This window comes from Watersipora subatra, chromosome 7 (assembly GCF_963576615.1).
Source record: "Watersipora subatra chromosome 7, tzWatSuba1.1, whole genome shotgun sequence".
In the NCBI taxonomy this organism is placed as follows: domain Eukaryota; kingdom Metazoa; phylum Bryozoa; class Gymnolaemata; order Cheilostomatida; family Watersiporidae; genus Watersipora; species Watersipora subatra.
In genome coordinates, this window is record NC_088714.1 from 47,774,758 (window position 1) to 47,796,570 (window position 21,813).

At 35.8% G+C, this 21,813-nt stretch overlaps 1 protein-coding gene across 1 annotated transcript; it reads right to left on the minus strand.

The window, feature by feature from the left end:
- Window positions 1–84: 84 nt before the first annotated feature.
- LOC137399446 (putative methyltransferase C9orf114) lies at window positions 85–19,817 on the minus strand. Its single transcript, XM_068085565.1, has 10 exons — window positions 19,743–19,817; window positions 16,482–16,521; window positions 14,207–14,418; window positions 8,819–8,889; window positions 8,355–8,500; window positions 8,087–8,217; window positions 5,889–5,958; window positions 4,763–4,970; window positions 2,209–2,356; window positions 85–1,215 (listed from the first exon to the last, which is right to left on the minus strand). The coding sequence occupies exons 1-10, from the start codon at window positions 19,815–19,817 to the stop codon at window positions 1,132–1,134; spliced, it is 1,185 nt and encodes a 394-aa protein (XP_067941666.1). The 3' UTR covers window positions 85–1,131.
- Window positions 19,818–21,813: the final 1,996 nt, after the last annotated feature.

A 21,813-nucleotide genomic window follows, 5' to 3' on the forward strand; every position in this document is an offset into this window, starting at 1 on the left:
TGTGGCAAGCAGCCATGCCCACATGCATACCGTCGCACTGGTGTTTATGTAATGTAGTGTAACCAATCGATATACTCCCGCAAATCATAAACATTATCAATAATTGTACACCAGATGAGATATTTATAGATACGACATCCAATATTCTCTTACAAGCCGCACTAAATCTTGCTAAATACATTGCTTCGTCAAAAGATGAATGGAGATAGTATCTGCAAACGGCTAAACAGAGGAGATAGTAAACGTGATAAAAACAACCTGCCCAGAGTTGTCAGGCATCAAATGGTGCCGTTTCTGGTAGTAGTGACCGTGACCTGTTAGGTAATGTCATCAGCTCTGCAGCCACATGTTACCGGTTACATTGAGTGGCGCCAGATGTAAAATGGTAAAATAATAGTTATAATTTTATCCTCAGGTCAGCTGTATGTCATTTGTGCTCCGAAAGATAAACTTACACAAGTGTTTTCTAGATTTTATCAGAAAGTATCGCTATTTTTCTACCATTTGTCATTGTTTTTGATGTTTGAAGTGATCTGATTGCCAGGATGTTTCTAGATTAAAATCAATATAACTTCATCGCAATTGAAACACTCAGAAGAGAAATACATGCAAAATGACGTCACTAGTTGTTGTCATTGTGATGGTTGATATCGGTTATTGCGTTCACGTTGAAGCGTTAGACGTCTCCATTCTGTCAGCCCTTTACAACTATAGAAGTCGTGATCGCACTTGTGCTTGCTCTGAGCGTTTTAATCAAATTTTGCTGATTTTATTCTTAAAACATCCTGGCAATCAAATCACCTCAAACATAAAAAACAATTGAAATGATAGAAAAAAACTGATACTTTTTGATAAAATCTATCAAAAATTTTGTGTAAGTTCATATTTAAAAACAGATAAACAGGAATAGAAAGGTCCTCTGATTTGACTCTGCCACTACGAGAAGAGAGAAGCAGCTGAGTTCTCATAGTCTCCAAGAGGTGACATATCGTTACCATTCAGTAGTTGGTATCATTCAGTAGTTGGTATGATGAACTGATGTGGAGTATACACATGCAGTTTCCTTGCAGTATACATAGCAATAGCTGGAACCTTGCACTCACTTTTTAGCCGAAGAGTAACAGTATCTGATCAGACTACAGGTTGATGGTCTGCTGTCCCCTGAACGGACAGGAGTTTCGGCCGTAATGCACTCAGGCTAATCAAAATGGCTTCCTACAAACCATTGGCCAATTTTATTACATCGGAGACATATTACAACAACATTTCTTGTAAACACCTAAAGGCACACTAAAGCCGGGTTCCCATATACGTCGCAAAGCACCGGCGACACACCGCAGGCTATTAGCGATGAAATGGGAACGTATGCGCCGAGGACCGCCGAGGATCGCCGGTAGTTGCCGGCGGCATCGCAATAGTTTAGCGCTGTTCAAATTTCGCAAACGGCCGCAGGCAAAACCTTCCCGAAATGCACTGTACGGGTAAAGGTCACCATTATAAGAACGGCATGGCGAGCGAACATTTTATTTGATTACGCAATTATGTTTACGATATTATTAACGATGTGGCTTTTATGTGAACATTAAACTGCGCCGAGCACCGCAAGTGTTTTGCTGCGCGATATTACCGCCGGTGCTTTGCGACGTATATGGGAACCGGGCTTAAGGCTGGTGCCTTAGTGGTCCCTTAAGGCTGGTTCTCGGTGTTGATGCCACAATACTTCGGTGATCATCAATGATAACCATGTTCACACTATCACAAACCCATCCATGTTTGCATCAGCGAATACTCCGTGATGTGGTGTTCTCATTTTTCTTTTTACATTTTTAACAAAAAACTTCTTTGTTTTCTCGTTCTTGAATCAAATACTAGTCCCGCAGCAACTATCATAAATGGAAATAAATGAATTACGATATTCGCGACAGCGAATTGCTATTGCCAAAATGGTTCACATTGTACAGGCAGTCGTTGATGCTCGGCGAAATATCAGGGAATTTTGACAGCTGCAAACTTTCCTGACGTATCCGTGTTGCTTTGACGATGCCATCGGTTTAAGGTTCACATAATCGACGATGAACGCCGAAAGGAAGACGCCGACATACAGCGATATAGTGTGAACCAGCCTTAAGGGACAAGAGATAAATTAGGAAATGCGATGTAACGCTAGGTTGTAAGAACAATTTAGGAAGACAGCAATTGTACAGTCACCTCAGTTCTAATGGTCCCGCTGCCTTGCCCGGGGCAGGTATTTAAATAGCTATCAAACAATTCCTTAGGATCTGAGGCTTCAAGCTTGTCATCAGCTTCTACCGCTGCCTCAAGTCCTTTGAGACCACCGAAAACCACCAGGGCATGCCTAGAAAACAGATGGTTGAAAGGTGCAGTGCCTTTTAAGAATGTGCATGTTCTATTTGACTGTGTTGCCAATTCCTCCAAGATGAAATATTTTTTAAGAGTGCATGTTTCTAAGAGTATTGTTGGACAAGCAACTGATTTTGGTTGGAAATCTCTGAGTCCAGTGGTGAGGGAACCACGATGACCGGAGACATGCCCAGTTGCCGAGAGCAATTTAAGGTTGGATGTCACTCCAGTCACCATCAGTAGTTTTTGTGTAAAATGAACCCCAACCTGTTGTTCGCAGATCAGCGTTCTAGACCACCAGACAACAGCTGCTCTCTCTCTCTCATTAATGATGAGCTCACACAGAAATTTTGTAGATTTTATCACAAAGTATTGTTATTTTTCTATGATTTGTGATCTTTTGATGTTTGAGCTGATCTGATTGCCAGGATGTTTCAAGATTATTATCAATAACTTCACTGCGATTAAAATACTGAAATCAATCTAAAGTGTGATTATGACATCTATAATTGCAAAGAGACGGACAGAATAGAGACGCGTAACGCTTCAACGGAATAGCTGATATCAACTATTGCAACGACAACAACAGCTAATGACGCCATTTCACACGAATTTTTTTCACAGAGCGTTATAATTGCGATCAATTTTTATTGATTTTAGTCTAGAAACATCCTGGCAATCAGATCACCTCAAACATCAAAAACGATCGCGAATGATAGAAAAATAACAATACTTTCTAATAAAATCTACAAAATATTTGTGTAAGTCCATCTTTAGTTCCTAAAAAGAACTTTTAACCAGCCTGCACCATGATTAGCCAAAAAGAAAATGATGACGATTATTGAGTATACATCTATGGTAGTATACATCTATGGTAGTATACATCTATGGTAGTATACATCTATGGTAGTATACATCTATGGTAGTATACATCTATGGTAGTATACATCTATGGTAGTATACATCTATGGTAGTATACATCTATGGTAGTATACATCTATGGTAGTATACATCTATGGTAGTATACATCTATGGTAGTATACATCTATGGTAGTATACATCTATGGTAGTATACATCTATGGTAGTATACATCTATGGTAGTATACATCTATGGTAGTATACATCTATGGTAATGCTTGAGGACAACTAAATTAAACAGTTCCAATATTGGTATGCAAATTCTAAAAGCCATCTAGACTTTGTTTGCTATCCTATATGCATGTTCGGACCAGACAAGAGAGCCGCCAATATATGACTTGAGCATCAAAGTACAGCTAAGAGCTGACTGACCAACCTACTAAAAATAACCAAATAACTCTTACAAACTAAGCAAACAGAGTCATTAAAAGCATGTTTGCAGATTATAGAATCAGGTTGATATCTAACAGTTTGAAATGACTTTTAATATTAATTTCACCTGATCCTCCTACTACCCAGGTGCCTAATCAACATGGCCCAATAAATTAGTAACAACATATTGTTAATTGTAATTATATAAGCTATTAAAAGAGGGATGAGAACTAGAGCCCACAGTAACAGCTGACTGATTAAAACCACAGGCTACCCAACACTTGCAATAATGACAGGGGTTCAAATCTTCCAATCGTGTGAGAGTACCGCATTTGTATTCCAGATATATGTGTTTCCATTCCAAATGAAACAGAAAGTGCATCCATTGGAGTTGTCTTATCTCTCTATCAACTAAAGGCTTGAGAAATACTATTTATGAACAAAACTGATAAAACTAATCACAAGTGAAATAGCTCAGCTTTTATCGCTGCCCTTTTTAAGTATTTGAATCAATATAAAACAAAAAACAGTGATCCATGATCATTCAAGAAAGAAGTAGAGGCAGCAGCGTGTATACATAGATATTTACGACACACAAGCAGCGTTAAGCAACCTATCGTTTTTGCTGCTAAAGTTGACATCTAGTCAAAATAGCCATAGTTCAAGATCAGTGCGTCAGGTTATATTGAAAAGCTTCCGTAGTTGGACATGGCAGCGTTTCCACTATTAGAACAAGTACTTAAAATCTCAAAGTGTTCGCAGAAGTTAGCAAATATTGAGTTCTATAGCTGAGTGTTTTGTGCTTAGTTTCTTGTTACCAACAGTATATTTTACAACATATAAGCAGAAACCCATGTGCTGACATGTATGTATTCCAAACAACAGTCAATATATTGCTGTTCGGCTAAAATCTAAAAGATTTAAAAACTTGTAGTTCTTGACTAAAAATTTATCTTTTGGTATTGAAAGTTCATACTTACATGTGATTGGCTTAAATTGTTGTCAAAGGTTGTTGAAACTAACAGCTTGACATTATTTTGTACAGAAACATTTGAGCGAACTCATTACTGGAATGCATTTCAGAGTAATCTTCACCTGAATGATACCTACTTGAACGAATGTGTTGGTGAGTAATCGTCGACAGCATTCCCCCGTTCAGAAGTGCCAATGGTGAGGTCATATCCTCCCTCATGAGGACATTGTGAAAATACATCTGATAGACAGGACACGAGTCTGGTCTTATAGCCCCAATACAGACCACACTCGGTACGGGGCTCTGTTGGAGCCACCGCCTTACCATTATACTTCTTTTTATTGTCTAAAACAGTATGAAAGCTGACTGACAGCTTCAGACTGGAAGAATTATAGAACCGAAGACAGAGGTAAGTGACCAATCACTGTGTAGAACAATGTTTTCGTATCATTTGGGATAGATCTCAGGGAAAGGTTGAGAGTGAAATCCACTTACTATCACTTCGCTGTTGTTGATCAGCAAATTAAAAAAAACCAATTTAAACACAGATCATAAGTTTCTTGCAACAAAACACGGAGAATATCTGGCTAAACTAATAGTTGATAGTACAACAGTGAGGTAAAAGGTGTCCACATGCCAACCAGATTTAATGGTAAAACAGAAACGATGAGAAGTGAGAGGTAAATGTATTCAATGACACAAAATTTTATTGATGACCAGAAAATGCTAATGGAACTTGGAAATCAAAGAATAAATATGAACTTATGGATAGACAACTCCTTGAACACTTGTAATAGGACCCAACTCCTATAATTATTTTAAGTTATGTATATGACTTGAAATAAGCAAATGAAAATGTATGCGGTGCAATCATATCTGTACAGATGGTTATCTTCCACTATTAAAAAATGAAACGTTCTGAGTTCAGCCTATATAATCATTCAAAAACATAATTTTACAGATGTTCGGTGTACTTATTGGAAATCAGGACAAAATGAGGCTTAGTTTAATATATAATTAATGGCTATTGACTACATTCACGATGAGTAACTATGTTGGAAATGGGAACTTTAGTTTTCCAACAAAGGGGTCCAGTTCATTTCGCGCACAACTTTAAATGCTAACATTATTTGTTGATATGTGAAATTATAATCATCAATAAAATTATTTCAACAATTATCAATATATACATGTACATATGTATCCGCAGAGGTCAATGATCGGCTAATACAACTCTTAGAGTAATTAATATATTTGTCTGACCTTTGGAGGCTGGATTAATTTTTACAGTAACTCTGACACCAGGCATCACTCGTTGGTCTATTTGACATGCCTAGAAATGAAAGAGAACCCCTAGATACATTTTCTAACAATAAAACTCTGGGCATATTAATTGTATCATACGTATTATGCATATACATCGTAAGATCCTCGCATATACAGTAAGTAAGATTGGAATGCAAGAAAATTACTAAAATAAATGATTGGCTTAAACGCCGCATAACTCTGACCACCCTCAAGCAACATGACATGCTAATATAACTCTGATCACCCTCAAGCAACATGACATGCTAATATAACTCTGACCACCCTCAAGCAACATGACATGCTAATATAACTCTGACCACCCTCAAGCAACATGACATGCTAATATAACTCTGACCACCCTCGAGCAACATGACATGCTAATATAACTCTGACCACCCTCAAGCAACATGACATGCTAATATAACTCTGACCACCCTCAAGCAACATGACATGCTAATATAACTCTGACCACCCTCAAGCAACATGACATGCTAATATAACTCTGACCACCCTCAAGCAACATGACATGCTAATGTAATTGCAACAGCTACAACTCAACCGTGCGGCCAGTAGCCTGTTACTTATTTGCCTCTTCATACTGTCATGGTAGATATGTTGAGCGTGTTCTGAGTCAGACGAGTTGCCACTATGACTATAGCTTACTGCCTTATTACAGTAGACGCCTTATTACAGTCAACACGCCTTATTACAGTAGACGCACCTTATTACAGTCAACACGCCTTATTACAGTCGACACGCCTTATTACAGTCGACACGCCTTATTACAGTCAACACGCCTTAGTACAGCCGGCATGCTTTATTACAGTCAACAGGCCTTATTACAGTCGACACGCCTTATTACAGTAGACACGCCTTATTACAGCCGGCATGCTTTATTACAGTCAACACGCCTTATTACAGTCAACACGCCTTATTACAGCCGACATGCCTTATTACAGTCGACACGCCTACAACGTGAATAATTCGTTCCAGGAATGTTTATGTTATACAAACAGTAAAATACATGTACATGTAGATGGCCTAATCCATTCTAAGATCTTCCCAAACTTATTCCTTCAGCACTTTAAATAGAAAAAAGCTATTACAGTAGTTGTGGTATTATTGGTTTGTATCAACAACTTTTCCTTTTTTTATCACTTTCTCTTAGTTCAAGGTTCATGATTACAGTAATTCTACATTAGGTCAAAAGAAGCGTGCACCTTCAATGTCAATTTAAATCAGTTTTTTCCCTTTTTCTAAACAACAAGGTTTATAGTGCAAAACAAACAGATTGCACGTAGCTAAAATATAGTAAAACTAAGAATATTTTTACTATAACTTCTTTTCTAGACAGCAAGAGTTATCGCTGAAAAAATTGTGTACGCCTAACATAATGTAAAACAAAAATATATATTTAATATTGCAAAAGCGCGCTAGAGGTTAGGATAAAACACTGATTTCAATGAGACTTCCCCTCAAGACATTCAGTTGGGTAGACGGACTCTCTAACTCTGTACGCAATTACCTATTTAGGTATTTCTGAATTATTGTGTAGATAGTCATTCTCTGTGCTTTATCATGTGATTTAGCATGGCCTACTGAACTGCCAGGGTATTATTAGTAAAGTATAATTTGCAAAAACGATTTTATTTTCACTTTACTATAATAAGAACCATGTCCGTCTGTCCGTCTGCTGCGGTTAGAGGTTGAGATAAGTGATTTAATATGATTTGAACACGAGTTTCATTCAGGTAGACCACTACTCTGACACACGTACCAATCTACCAACATGACGCAGCTTAGAGGTTAGGATAAAAGATTGATTTTAATGAGACTCCATTTGTTACATTCAGTGTCTTATTCTACAAAGCCTATAGAAGCCGCTCCAAGTGGCTCAAGAACATCCGCAAATACTGGGTCGCCCCGCACTACGTGGCCGGTAATACGTAATTAGTTTATTCTCTTTTGCCATGATAGGTGCATACAGGGTGTTACAAGTTCTAGGATCAGCTTATAAGTGAGAATCTACAGTAAGTAGACTTTCAAAAGCTTTGTACATTTCATCCGTCCAACAACAAAATACTAGTTTTAGCTAAAAAATATAATTTTTACCTCCAAACCTTAGCTTTGCTAACAACGATCTAAGAAAATACCTTTGTGAGCCCGATATCCACAAAACTTCCTTTTCCTTCTTTAGGGGTGTTGTCCCTTACCACCCCTTCCCTGTAGTCAGACCAATCGTCAGCTCTTAGATGGTGCGGAGCGTCTAGAGGGTTGAGGAGTCCTACAATAAAATGTGTCTGAAAGCTTTTGCACAAAAACTTTTCATAGGAGACAAACATCTACATAGGATTCACCTACAAGCATTCATGTGCTCAGTTCAATTACTCCCCTTTCCCAATATCAATTTACCACATTTACCAGCGTTCTTGAGGTCAGGTTGTTGAGGAAAAAAGGCCTTGCGTAGGTACTGAGGACAGTCTAAATACTGAAGAACCTTGGCTAGCATTATGCATCCATTTCGTCTCTTATTAGTAGAAGTGCTCACAAACTCTCCCGACTCATTCCTGAATTAAAATGCAGAGTTCAGCTGACATGGAGACATCAGTGACAATAAACTGGTAATGATATAAACATTAATGTTATCACTAATAACAAATTACATAGCAGTATTATGCAAAAAGAGCTTTTCCTTCAAATACCCATAATTTTACTTTACTAATACATGTACATTATTTATTTTTTGTTTCATGGTCTAGTATGTTTTGAATGGCACTGATCGATGATAATAAAGTTGATATGTCTCCGGGCAACGCTGGATAGCACAGCTAGTCTATCTACAAAAGTGAATGTAAGTTATAACTAAAGGTTATTGTTATACATACTTGGTGATTGACTTCAGCTCATCAAACACAATGATCTCATCGACAGCGAACACCGTCGCTGCCCTTCCGATCTACAACATTGACCAATGACCTTGCAGCGTTTGCTACCAATCGCAACTAGCTAGTGACAAAATGTATATAATAATGCTATGACCTCATAATGATTGACCAATCAGAATAAAGCTGTGTATGACGCGTTTAATTGTTTTCAAAGTAATTTCACAAAGGTGATTTATGCTTTGAAACTGGCTTAATATTTAATAAATTTAATGACTTCTCATACAGTTGCGTTGTAGAGTCGGACATCCATGGCCGTGTTATTACAGAGCGATTTTAATTTGTCTTTTTACTGATGATTTTATTTTTTAACTTATTTTTTGTGTATAATATAAATTTAGTCTTTAATATTTACTTTTTCTATATAATTTCATATAAATAATTTGTTTCAATACCATGCCTAATTACTTTCAGACATATATGGCATTTAATCAGCTCCGGAATTCTATGCATTCTTATAAGAACATCTGCTCCGACATCTACTGGTTTCAACGTATGTAAATAACATTGGACTGGATTAGACTGAGTGCAAAATGCTATCAGCAGTTTATTAGTTTGTGATCCTATTACAGTTTCCAATGGCAATCATCTAGAAATTAAGAACATCAGCTATATACATAATTCTCTGACTGAATGGAATGGTGCCCGCAATTACATTTTGAAAGGTATACATCGTATGTGACATTCTCAAAACATGAAAATGAAGAGATTGCCTGAGCTTTAACTTTGTCGAAAAAAAGGCATTAGGCAGAGTTGGCACAAAAATCAAATCATTCATTCAAATAATAATTTTTTTCGAAAAACATTGTAAATGTTATTTTTTGATCTTTTCATAATTTTGCAAAACACATTGTTGCGTGACAAACAATCTTGTTTGAATTTGTGTGCAACAAATATGTAAACACTCCTCTACTTTAAATTCGTAACAACAATGGCAATAGTTGACTGCATGTGTAGTACAATGCTATGGGAGGGACCTTGAAATTGGGACCTTTGAGTTTATTTAGTAAACCTCAAAGTAGGATTAATTATGAGGTAGCATCTGTAACTGGTACAGATTTTTTAACATCAGTATATCTTAGTTTCAGTATATCTAAAATATATCTTTGTATAGCTTAAATATATATATCTTTGTATATCTTAAATATATCTTTGTATAGCTTAAATATATCTTTGTATAGCTTAAATATATATATCTTTGTATATCTTAAATATATCTTTGTATATCTTAAATATATCTTTGTATATCTTAAATATATCTTTGTATATCTTAAATATATCTTTGTATATCTTAAATATATCTTTGTATATCTTAGATATATCTTTGTATATCTTAAATATATCTTTGTATATCTTAAACATATATTTGTATATCTTAAATATATCTTTTTATATCTTAAATATATCTTTGTATATCTTAAATATATCTTTGTATATCTTAAATATATCTTTGTATATCTTAAATATATTTTTGAATATCTTAAATATATCTTTGCAAGAAATATAAGTTTGTCATATTAAAGCACATAAGTTACCAATACTAAAAAGTGGGTTCACCAGTGTTTTGATTTGCTATGCAATACGTGAGCAAAAATCAGCATAAAAATCAAATTTATCCAAAAAATCATTGACATTGAAAAAATAGTTTCAAATAAAAAATTTTGAGTATTTTTTTAAAAAACATGACTTTTCAAACTCTGGTATTATGTAATATGTATTAGTAAGATCCCCATATGCTGTAGCTTAAAATAGTGCTTGCTAAAGTCCTTTCAGATTCCCAATGAGAGGAAGTAGGGGTAACCGGGGCACCGTTGGCCAAAATTCACTTATTTCACCATAACTTGTGTGATAGTAATTACAACTTTCTGAAATTTGGACAGGCAATTCACATACATTTGATGTATTAAAACAGATATTTTCAAAAATCTAATACTGCTTTTGTTACCGGAAAAACAGATTACAAAAGTACCTGGCTAATGGCCAAAGCCGCCCCGCCTCCGGGGCAGCTTTGGCCACCACTGGGGCACAAATGGCCACTCCCTAAACTGTTCAGAATTTCTAACTATTGTTGCATATTTTTTGATTATTCAAACATATCAAGGTAACTAATTATTGTATTTAAAACATAGTATAATATTTTTTGAACTAAAATGACTTTTTTCATAAAAAATTTTTGTCCATTTGTCAAGGACTTGCCTTGACAAATGGACGTATTTCTCTGGGACCACTATGGTGTCACTTGTAATAACTGTACTCCACTGTATGAGCAACAAGGTTGATCTGATGGTATAGGCTGTTCCAGAGATGGGATCTCACATGATGCTGCATCTGGGTTTGGATGATCAGTTACAAAGGTGCCTAGAAACTCATCGTCAGCAAAAGCGTGTCTGTCAAATGGTGAAATTCCTGGACGTCTGAACCCTCATGTGATATTTGAGATAGTCATTGCTAGTGGGAATGATTTTCCTAATAGGCTAGCAACATCATATATGTAGACAGTCTGTCCTTTGCGATTCAAGTGCTATGGGTTTACAGCATCATTTAAATAGCGTTTTAGAAGGCCATAAACCGTTATATCAAGTGATTGGAGTTTGTTTTACAATGGGGAAGGAAGGTTAACATTACCACACGATTCTGCTTAGCAAATTCAGTTGCTGCGAGGTTTAGGTGGCTGTCCTGGTTGTCAAGTAATGACAGGGCAGGTGGTTCTCTTGAGCATCGACTATGCTTGATGAAGTGCTGAGGCCACTGTTTGAAGATCTTGGCATTAATTCACCCTGAAGGGTTCGCCGCACCAATAGTTTCATTTGGTGCTCTTGAAAGCATGAAAAAAAATGGAAATGGTGAAATAGATCCTCCAAAAGCATTTACTGCTCCGATCATAGTCACCAGAATTCCACGCTCAGCAGATATTACTTGGACAACTTGGGGAGCTTTTTGGTCAGCTAAATTCTTGTTCCACGGCATAAACTAGTAGCCTCTGGCTTGTGACATGAAATATTTGAATGTCTCTTCAAGAAATCACTCATCCAGTAATTGCCAGCACATTTGTTAGTGTCCCACTGCGGTGGGTGGGCCCTGTCATTGCTTTTAGCATATTCATATGCTAGCTCACGCGCATGTCACTTTGTTAGCCCATGATGGTGCGTTGACGACAGAAGCAGGTGATCCTGTAACTTTTCTTCTTGGTCTGCAGAGAAGACCTGTCTAGTGACATTTGATTTCACAAATTTTGTGTTGTCAAGCCCATTTAGTTTAGCTTCATTAACATAGTTGTTTAGTGAGGACTTTGGTATGCCAAGATTTTTTGACACCTGCCTTACAAAAAGTATTCAGGGCACATTTGGCCATGGCCAAATGTGCCCGAACTCTGTGGCCAGAGCTGCCCCATCAGCTCATAATTGACAAAATACTCACTCACAAATTACTAAGTGATTGGATATTGGCTTTGACTACTTGATTAAATTAGCAACTAGTGCCTACATTTTACCTAGTTAGCAAGCTGGTCTACTATTTGTACTTCTTCAGAAAACTTCCAACTAATGTCTTTCAAATGTACTTTAGCTCACTAAAACAATAATTTACTTACCACTTCCACAATACTTCACATGTAGGTCCAAGATTACAATGGGTGGTCTATTAGATCATTTCGTGTTTATTATGACAGAGAAAACAATTTCAATAATGTTTTTCTTAGTAAAACTGGGGTGGCCAAAGCTGCCCCATGGCCAAAGGTGCCCCGGTTACCCCTACTCTATTGTGGCACACATGAGGTGTTTAGAATGGAGTCACATACCCTCACAGTTGTAGGAAAGCTGCGCTAGTTTTTGCCTTAATGGGGCACAAAAGATCTACAATAACTGAGTCAGGATGTATGGACAGAGTAGATAAGCGCAGCTGTGTCACATGCACTGTTGCATGTTTTTGAAGACATCGTGAAGGCAAATTTACAAACATTAAATTACAAACCTTACAAATAATTTAAGGTTTGTAAACTAGGATGAAAAATGATTGCTTTATAACAAATTTGTCTGGTGTATGTACAAAACTTTTTATTGGATTCGTTAATGATCGATCGAGTGATTAATACGTCAGTCAAATATCAGTAAAGACAACGTGTGAAAGCCAACTCCAACTTTACGTATACCCATAGGACTTAACAAATGGTTATCCTGCAGCCAACTCAATGATAAATTCAAGCTGAGCTTTTTTGAGCTTGAATCTGGCTGACTGAGAGCCCTCCGCAAGCGACATTGCACTAGCAGTCGACACTGTTCTGATTTTTTGTTACCTTTTGTAAAGTGTAAAAGTGCAACTTGCTTGTTACACCCTTCATACTGCCTCTTAACCACCCTTGACCCTTATAATGAACCAAAGAAAATGAGAAAAATGCTTACCAATTCATCCAGAGGACAATTTATCAGTTTCAATTTCAAGGATTTACCTCTTGCGAGGGTTTACATCGCACATCTTATCAAATAGTCGAAGAGATGTGAACTAGTGCTGTAGCTAATTGTAATAGATTATTTTCTTCCTAAACAGATGAAATTTTAGCAACACACTGGCATTTTCATAGCAGCATTCAATCAGTTGGAAAATAATCTCAAAGATATCTTTTACTAGGCTGAAACTATTTCTAAATTTCAGACTCGATAGATCTGAAATAGCTTTAGACAAAGTCTAATACTGTAGATTTAGTTCAGTGAGATAGCAATGTTAAAACAGGGATTTCAAATGTACGCAGTGATTTATTTCTTCATAAAAGACTATCCGAATGCATGGCGTTGCACGGGTATTGAAAAACAACTTATAAACAGTAGCCAGTAATGTAGTTGCTGCCACTTGCCATTAGCCTAGCACATTGCCAATGACTAGTTTGAGTAAGCTACTATCCATATTGCTATACTTACTAACAACAGCCGTGAGAGCAAGCTTTAGTGACATCACGCAACGCAGAGTGCTATGCATATTTTAACTGACATAGCGACTCATATCGCCTAATGAATTCAATGCATCTCGCTTAGCTTAATCGGTAAGATTATCGCCTGGCGAATGGGAGAGTCCAAGATCAAATCCAGCATGAAGCGAATATTTCATTCTTATATTGTAATAGCTATAGTTGGAAAAACTGAATGACGGACTTTGAGATTTATATATCGATTTACTTGAACCGTCGTATCTGTCTGTCCCAGAAACTTTAGACTGGCCTTTGCTAAAAACAATACCACAACAAGAGTAAGTTAGACTTGGCACAGGAAATCTCCACCTGACCAGTGATGTGAAAGTGTCATGTCTACAGATGTCTAGAGTCAGGGCATAGACTATTCTTACCTGACCGGCAAGGTACGTTCGTAGCTCATCTGACTGGGCATTCTCAATGATACTTCCTGGCACAGCTATGCTCAATGTCCAGTCTCTCCCATTCTTTCTCTTCAGATTCTCTCTAAGTCTCTCCTCCTCCAACTCCTTTGCCTCCTTATCCAGACGCTTCTGTATCTTTTTCATAGCCTTCTCTTCCTCCCATTTCCGCTTTTGTTCTTTGTCTGCCACACATTTTACAACAGTATTAATCCACAAATCAAATTAAAATTGTAGCGCACCTCAGCTTGTGAAGAGTAATACTCCTTAAAGGTTGACTTGCAACAATATTCTCATTACAGTTATTTGGCATCAAAAGATAAACCATGTTTTACTCTGATGTGTTGTAGGTGCCAAGTATGTGGAAATGTGATTACAAGCTCTTAAAAGCTCAGAAACAAACAGTTTATCGCAGCCACACGAGACCGCCGTAGTTTGGATTCTCTTTCCAAAACGGCTCAAAAGGGACGTAGTTGTGGGAGATGGTTTCTGTTTACACTTTCATGCAACCTCATTCGTCGAAATATTTTTACAAATATACTTCACGCATTCAATAAAACCATGTCTATTGTTCCTACGCATCTGTTTTATCGTCATTGTAATGCTGTTACTTTTAGCACTGATATCTTATAACATACCGTAAAAATTTGTTTAATTTTTTAACCTAAGCTCGAAGGAGTGCGTATCATCCTCTGATCAACATGACGAGCCTGTTGGTCACATGTGATAGTCCAAAAATGCTGCAGAAATTATTTGCGAAGTATGGGTCACATGATCAGATTACGACTAGATGATCAGACCAAGCTGAAACGAAAATGTAAAGTAACGAGCATCTACATTCGATACGGGCTTTCCGGTAGACCCCGAAGCGTTTGTCATAAATTAGAGCTACGAGACGTTTTATATTGAGCCTTTTATTTTACGTGATAACATCGCGTGTCAAAACAATAACCACAATGTTTGAGTACGTAATCAAAATAAAAAGATTCTAAACTACAGCGTTTTCGTGATGGCTGCGATAAATTGTTTGTTTCTGAGCTTTTAAGAGCTTGTAATCACATTTCCACATATCTTGCACCTACAACACAGCAGAGTAAGACATGGTGAATCTTTTGATACCAAATAACTGTAATGTGAATTTTGTTGAATGTCAACATTTAAGCTCAATATTTGAGTGGTAAATTGCAAGTTCTAATATTTTTAGGCCTTGAAGTTTTGATAAATTTCTATTATATAGTTTTGTCTAATCCAAACAACCATTTATATTTTTTCCTAACATATAAGTTTATGAATAAAATAAAGCATTGCATATAAATAAATATAATTCCACATTAACATTGTTGCCTTAAAAATAACGTATATGAATATTATATAATAAACCGTTGCTTTTTGCCAAAATATCCACTTTTTTTATTTTTCCTAATAAATACTTTTTAATTGTCAACTACAGCAGTGAATATAATACATAACTAAACAAAATATAATTGACACTGTAGCACTCGAAATAGCGTCTATATATATTTTATATAATACGGAGCTGGGCAAAATTAATGCAATCCCCAAAATTCGCGTGGTCACTAAATGAGATGCTCTTATCACACTCTCAACTTGTCTCAAATCTAATAACATTTTATGCTCTATTTTGAAGCTCTCTCTCTGTTCAACTCAGCTTAAAAATTGAGTTATTGCTCATTGCATCATCAAAGGAAGTATTAATATGGAAGTCAAGCTGTCAGTTCTAACCCATTTTGTATATGAAAGAAAGTTTTAGGGTAATCATTCATAATAATAATTAGCATGAGTACCAGAATTGCTGACGCGGTTCTAAAAAGAATGGTATTCAAAAGCAGACATTTGTGAGAACCAAGTCTAGAAAGTAGTAATAATATTTTGAAGATATATTAATTTCAAATGGTTATTGTAATTATGCTTTCTGTGAGATAGGAAATGTCAGCCACATTTTTACATCATGAAACTAATATGTAATAACAGTGCCTGAATGCTGCACCAAAGACCTACCGCCACTTAATCCTACCATCAATACGTCTCTTCAAATGCCACAAGTGAAGCTAATACTTATGACATCCAACCTAAGGTTAACCCTGACTCCTTAATTACAAATGGTGCCTACAATGCTAAAAGTTGTGAACCTGAGCCACTACCGCTTATTCTCATTTTGGCAATCACATGTGCGTATTAGAAATGGTACAAAAACAGTGACGTCAGCACCATAGTGTTGTTTACTCACATTCCTTTCTCTTTTCTTTGAAACCCACAAACTCTTCATTCTGAAATAAATTGAGAATCTAAAATGCAGCCAAACGAACAGAAGACTTTTAGTAACCAAATACCGACTACTTTTAAAAACAAAGCAGCCCGTACTTTACACTCTCAATATATCCGATTGGGGGATAGTTATGGTACAATATATCCGATTGGGGGATAGTTATGATACAATACATCCAAGTGGGGATAGTCATGGTACAATATATTCAAGTGGGGATAGTTATGGTACAATATATCCAAGTAGGGGACAGTTATGGTACAATTCATCCAAATGGGAACAGTTATGATACAATATATCCAATTGGGGATAGTCATGGTACAATATATCCAAGTGGGGATAGTTATGGTACAATATATCCAAGTGGGGATAGTCATAGTACAATATATCCAATTGGGAGACAGTTATGGTTCAATATATCCAATTAGAGGACAGTTATGGTACAATATATCCAATTGGGGAGTCGGTTATGGTAAAATATATCCAAGTGGGGAAATTTTTGAAGACCAAGTCTAGAATTTAGTAATAATATTTTGAAGATATATTAATTTCAAATGGTTATCGTAATTATGCTCTCTGTGAGATAGGAAATATCGGCCACATTTTTACGTCATGAAACTAACATGTAACAACAGTGCCTGAATGCTGCACCAAAGACTTACCACCGCTTAATCCTACCATCAATACGCCTCTTCAAATGCCACAAAGTGAAACTAATACTTATGAAATCCAACATAAAGTTTGACCCTGACTCCTTAATTACAAATGGTGTCTATAATGCTGAAAGTTGTGAAACTGAGCCACTACCTCCTATTCTCATTTTAGCAATCACATGTGCGTATTAGCAATACATAAACGCACACTATAGTACCTATGTTATGGTACTATATATAATTTCTTGGGCCATGCATTTTGAGATAAAAGTTCAGAAAAATGGTGTCGGTTTATTTGCTTAAATTCTTCTTGCTGTAATAGCAAGTGACAATGAAATGTCATGCTCCAGGTTATAGTTGACACAACATGACTAATATAAACATATTTAATTAGAAATGTCAAGTAAATTAAAATGACTTCGATTTTCTCTAAAACTGTGCATTTAACATCACTCGCCATCTACTGCAGTAATAGAGAAGCCACATCAAAAGAGTATATAGTAACATGCAAAAGACATTGTTATCGTTCTAGTTCCAACTTAGTGGAGCGTAAATGTTTGACCTTAACAAGCTACAGTTTGAAAATGGATTGCTCCTCTGGCAGTGCTGTGTGATAGAACATGCATACAATGTTCAATGGTGCAAAGTGTATACAAGCCACTATATTACTATAGAAACACATTTGTTCTTTTAGGTATACTCTTGGGGAAGCCAGCAGTAGCACATTATTACATACTTTTAATAATCATCTAAGATACCAAAAACTTCAGTCATAACGAAAAGTGTGGTATATGATATTCTGCAGGCTTAATTAAATAAATGCCGGTTTTTATACACAAACATTGAAAAGAATAAATTTTGCTGAAATAAATGTGCAGTTCTAGAATACTCCTTCTGTAATTAGCTAGCCAGATCTGAGTTGACTTGGATTCCTAAAAAGTTGCTTTTAGTAATTGCATTTACATATGCTTGCAAAACCTGGGGCCATTTAGCTGTAATTGTCACAGCAGTATGACTTAAATGCACAAATGCCCTAGTATAAAATCCTGTTAGTAGTTATCAAAAGTGCTACCACAATATGTAACACTCATATGTAACTGACTGCTTGAAAGTTCGAACAAAGGTAGAATCAAGGATAGGACAACATAGCTGAAAGAGATGAGAGCAGTTTAGACAATTTTGACTTAATGATCCATAGCATACAAACTTTTATATGTACCCATTATATCCAACATCTTGTCAAATGGAATGAGCAGCTTTTTTACTATTCGTAAGTAACTTTTTCCATTGCATTGAAAACCTTTTGCGAAAAGCTTGAACATCAATTGTTCGCTACATATATAGCAGTTGACATTGTGTTGCTTTTAATTGCTTACATCTGAAGTGCCCTGAATATGTAAGTAACAGATGCCTCGAATGTTAAGTAAAAGATGCCCTGAATGTGTAGGAAACAAATGATATGAATGTGTAAGTAGCAAGTGCCTTAAATGTGTAAGTAACGAGTGCCCCAAATGTGTAAGTTACAAGTAGGCCTACCCTGAATGTGTAAGTAACAAATGCTCTGAAATTTTAACAAGTGATTTGAATATGTAGGTACCAAGCGCCCTGAATGTTTAGATAACAAGTGTTGTGAATGTGTGACAATTGCTCTGAATGTGTAGGTAACAAGTGTTCTGATTGGGTAAGTGAAAAGTTCCCTGAATGCATTTATGAGTTAGATAATGAAACAATTAGCCATAGACTAATTTTGAATCCAAATCATTGTGGGATGGTGGCACTTTGATGGATAAATGAGGTTATTTTAACAGACAGATCCACTTACTTTCTGCAAGCAGTGAAAAAGGAAGGCTTCAAATATCAGTAAGGTTCTAGTCTTGTTAGGAACTATTTATCTTACAGAATTAGACTTTCATGACTTATTTGTAGCACATTCACAGAACTGATGACAGGTTGATATCAGATGACAGATTGTATCAAACTAATGATAAACTTTATCTAAGCATGCATACAGTGACACAAACCCACCAGATACTGATTGATGTTAGGGCAAAATAAAAGATTATTGATATGTTCTTGAATGAATATCATGCTTTCATATAACAGGATGGGGTCACAAATTTAATAATTGCACATTTGATATGGTAGAGTGAGACAGCTGTTTAAAAAGTGCAAATGGATCAAAATGATGGTATCCAACTATCCCAAGAAATAAAAATAATTACAACCAGATAATTCAACTAATATAAAAATCTAGAGATGAATTTGGTTTGAGAAATATAGCTGCAAAAGCTAATAGCTGTGTAGGCTTTTGTTCAGCCCAACAAATGTTCACTCTTCTCCAGCTAGTTATATATTGCAGTAGCATATCCAAATGACAAAACTGACTTTCAGCAAAGTCTGACAAATCGTTTAAGTGTTTGAAGATGTGTAGAATAAAAAGCTACTTAGTAAAGAATTCTTTGAAGGAAATTAGCAAGCTGGCAATTAGCATGCCAAGAGCTTTACTAAAACCATATTTTATGTATTAGTTGAACATTTTACACCAATATTTTAAATTTTTATACATCTTTACCTTTACTCGCTTTTTTTTATTCAATTTATCTAAAATTCCTGCAGAATACGAATCGGATGCCTCTTTAGATTCCATCGTGGAGCTACAAATGATAAAATTGTAATAACTCACACTACATGACTCGTTTAGCTCAACAGAGCAGTTCTATGGGTTTGGCTGCTCTCCTACCTCGCTGTGAAAAACTGCTATGATTTTGCGTTAGCCTGTGATTCTGAGTATCAATTATTTTCTAGTTTTTTTCAAACAAAACAGACATATATTTGCAAATCATTTACTATTGTCAAGGTTTTGGTTGTCAGTGACTCAAATTCGCGTCTTATTTCATTTCATTTCACTCACTATAATACAGTACTAAAGTAATAGGTTAACTTAAACAGCTTAACCTAATTCCTTTTTTAATTTTTGCACTGAAGAGTTTATCTTGGTGCTGTCACATCGTTTTTCCTATTTGACAAGTTCTGGTATACCCAAACAAACTGTTTTAATTTAAAGATCATAAGTTAAAAACTGCAGAAATAGGAAGCAAATTAGTGTCTTTTTAACTGATTAATTTTAGGAAAGTAATGCGTTTTCTGGTGGCAGAATACTGATTATACATAATGATTAATTTTATATTATGAATGCTCATTTATCAAGTTCTTGTGAGAGATACTATTGTGATTTTTCTTGCATTATCCTTTTTAATCCTTTAGCAGTTATCATGTTTAAACGCTAGAGTTGTGGCAAAGCAAGCTTGCTAAAATAATTTTAAAAAGTTACACAACGAAAAAATTTGCTTGCATCCCGGCTATTGATCATAAGTTTTTTACATAGTATGTCAGGCAGCTTAAACATTCAGTGCTGAAAAGATTGTGATAAGTTAGCTGAAAAACTTTGTCTAATTTTTTTTGTCAATTAGTCTATGAACATGTGGACTGTCATGCGAGTTAGTGTCATTGTGTTATATTTGTTAGTCATACTTTAGCTGAAAAGAACAATCTACTCAGACTTTGTGGAAAGAAAAAGGCTACTCCGGCAAAAAGTAAGCCTGAAACAAAAGTTATTTGTTTTTGTTTTATTGATTCTTACCTTTTAATGCTATCAGCTGTAAATTGTTTGCATCTAATTTGGTTTTACTAATCCTTTATTGGTTCATAAGATGGCAAAAAAAGAGGCAGCCTTTTACATTGACTTGTATTTCGTTTGAAGAATTGGTTGAATGTAATGTAGCCAGCACATAGAAGGCTCAATTGTAAGGAAAGCCTTGAAATTAGCAAGTAAATTAATAATGTATTTTTAAGCTCTAAACAGTGAATGCTCTTTCTTATAAACAAACAGACTATTGTTAGAATAGAGACTCTTGTATACTTCAAGTTGCACATGCTATATTGTGATAAATTTGTTTGCTGTTGTTTTGATATTCTCTTTTACATGATAAGTTTGCCTTTAAGGTCTTCATAAAATACTTTTGAAAAAAAAATGTAATCATAAGTCGGCAAAGGTCAAGATAAATTTTGTTTTTTTTAGAAAGCATAGCATCAATAAATGCTGTTTTTGTTCACCTATTTATTTACTGGCTAGTGTTCTCAAAGATATGTGCACATGATAAAACGAAACAACTATTTACTGTTTTGAAAAAATAATTTAAGAATAAAACAGCTTATTTTTTAATGTTATACATCTTGACAAATTAGCATTTATTTAGAGATGACCTCTTCTTTGTTAACATACTCAGACACAATCGTTTTAAGCATTGGTAACGAGGCGCACCAACAATAGATAAAATGAAGTAAAATTTTAATAATTCTATTCAAATATATATTACAGAATTGGAATATATGCGGTGTTACGATGAGTGCGTCAGGTGACAGTTGTAAGCCAGCAGATGTATTTGAGAGTCAGAAGCAGGAGAATGAGATTAAAAAAAATTCATTTCCTGTTATGTTAAAAAGAAAGCGTAATAGATCATCACAGTGGGATCCAATTTCCGTAGATATGAAGGAGACTTCGCTAATTTACAGTTCAACACTCCCTCCAGCTAAGGTCTGTTTATGATAATCCACAATCCTCAATTCCGTGCACTTTTGCTCTT

Coding starts and splice junctions, on each gene's coding strand:
- LOC137399446 (XM_068085565.1), bottom strand. CDS start 19,817: ATGGAATCTAAAGAGGCATCCGATTCGTATTCTGCAGGAATTTTAGAT. Junction 16,522..19,742: donor ATAAAAAAAAGCGAGTAAAG/GTAAAGATGTAT, acceptor AATTTATTTCAG/AATGAAGAGTTTGTGGGTTT. Junction 1,216..2,208: donor GCGGGACCATTAGAACTGAG/GTGACTGTACAA, acceptor AATGGTTTGTAG/GAAGCCATTTTGATTAGCCT.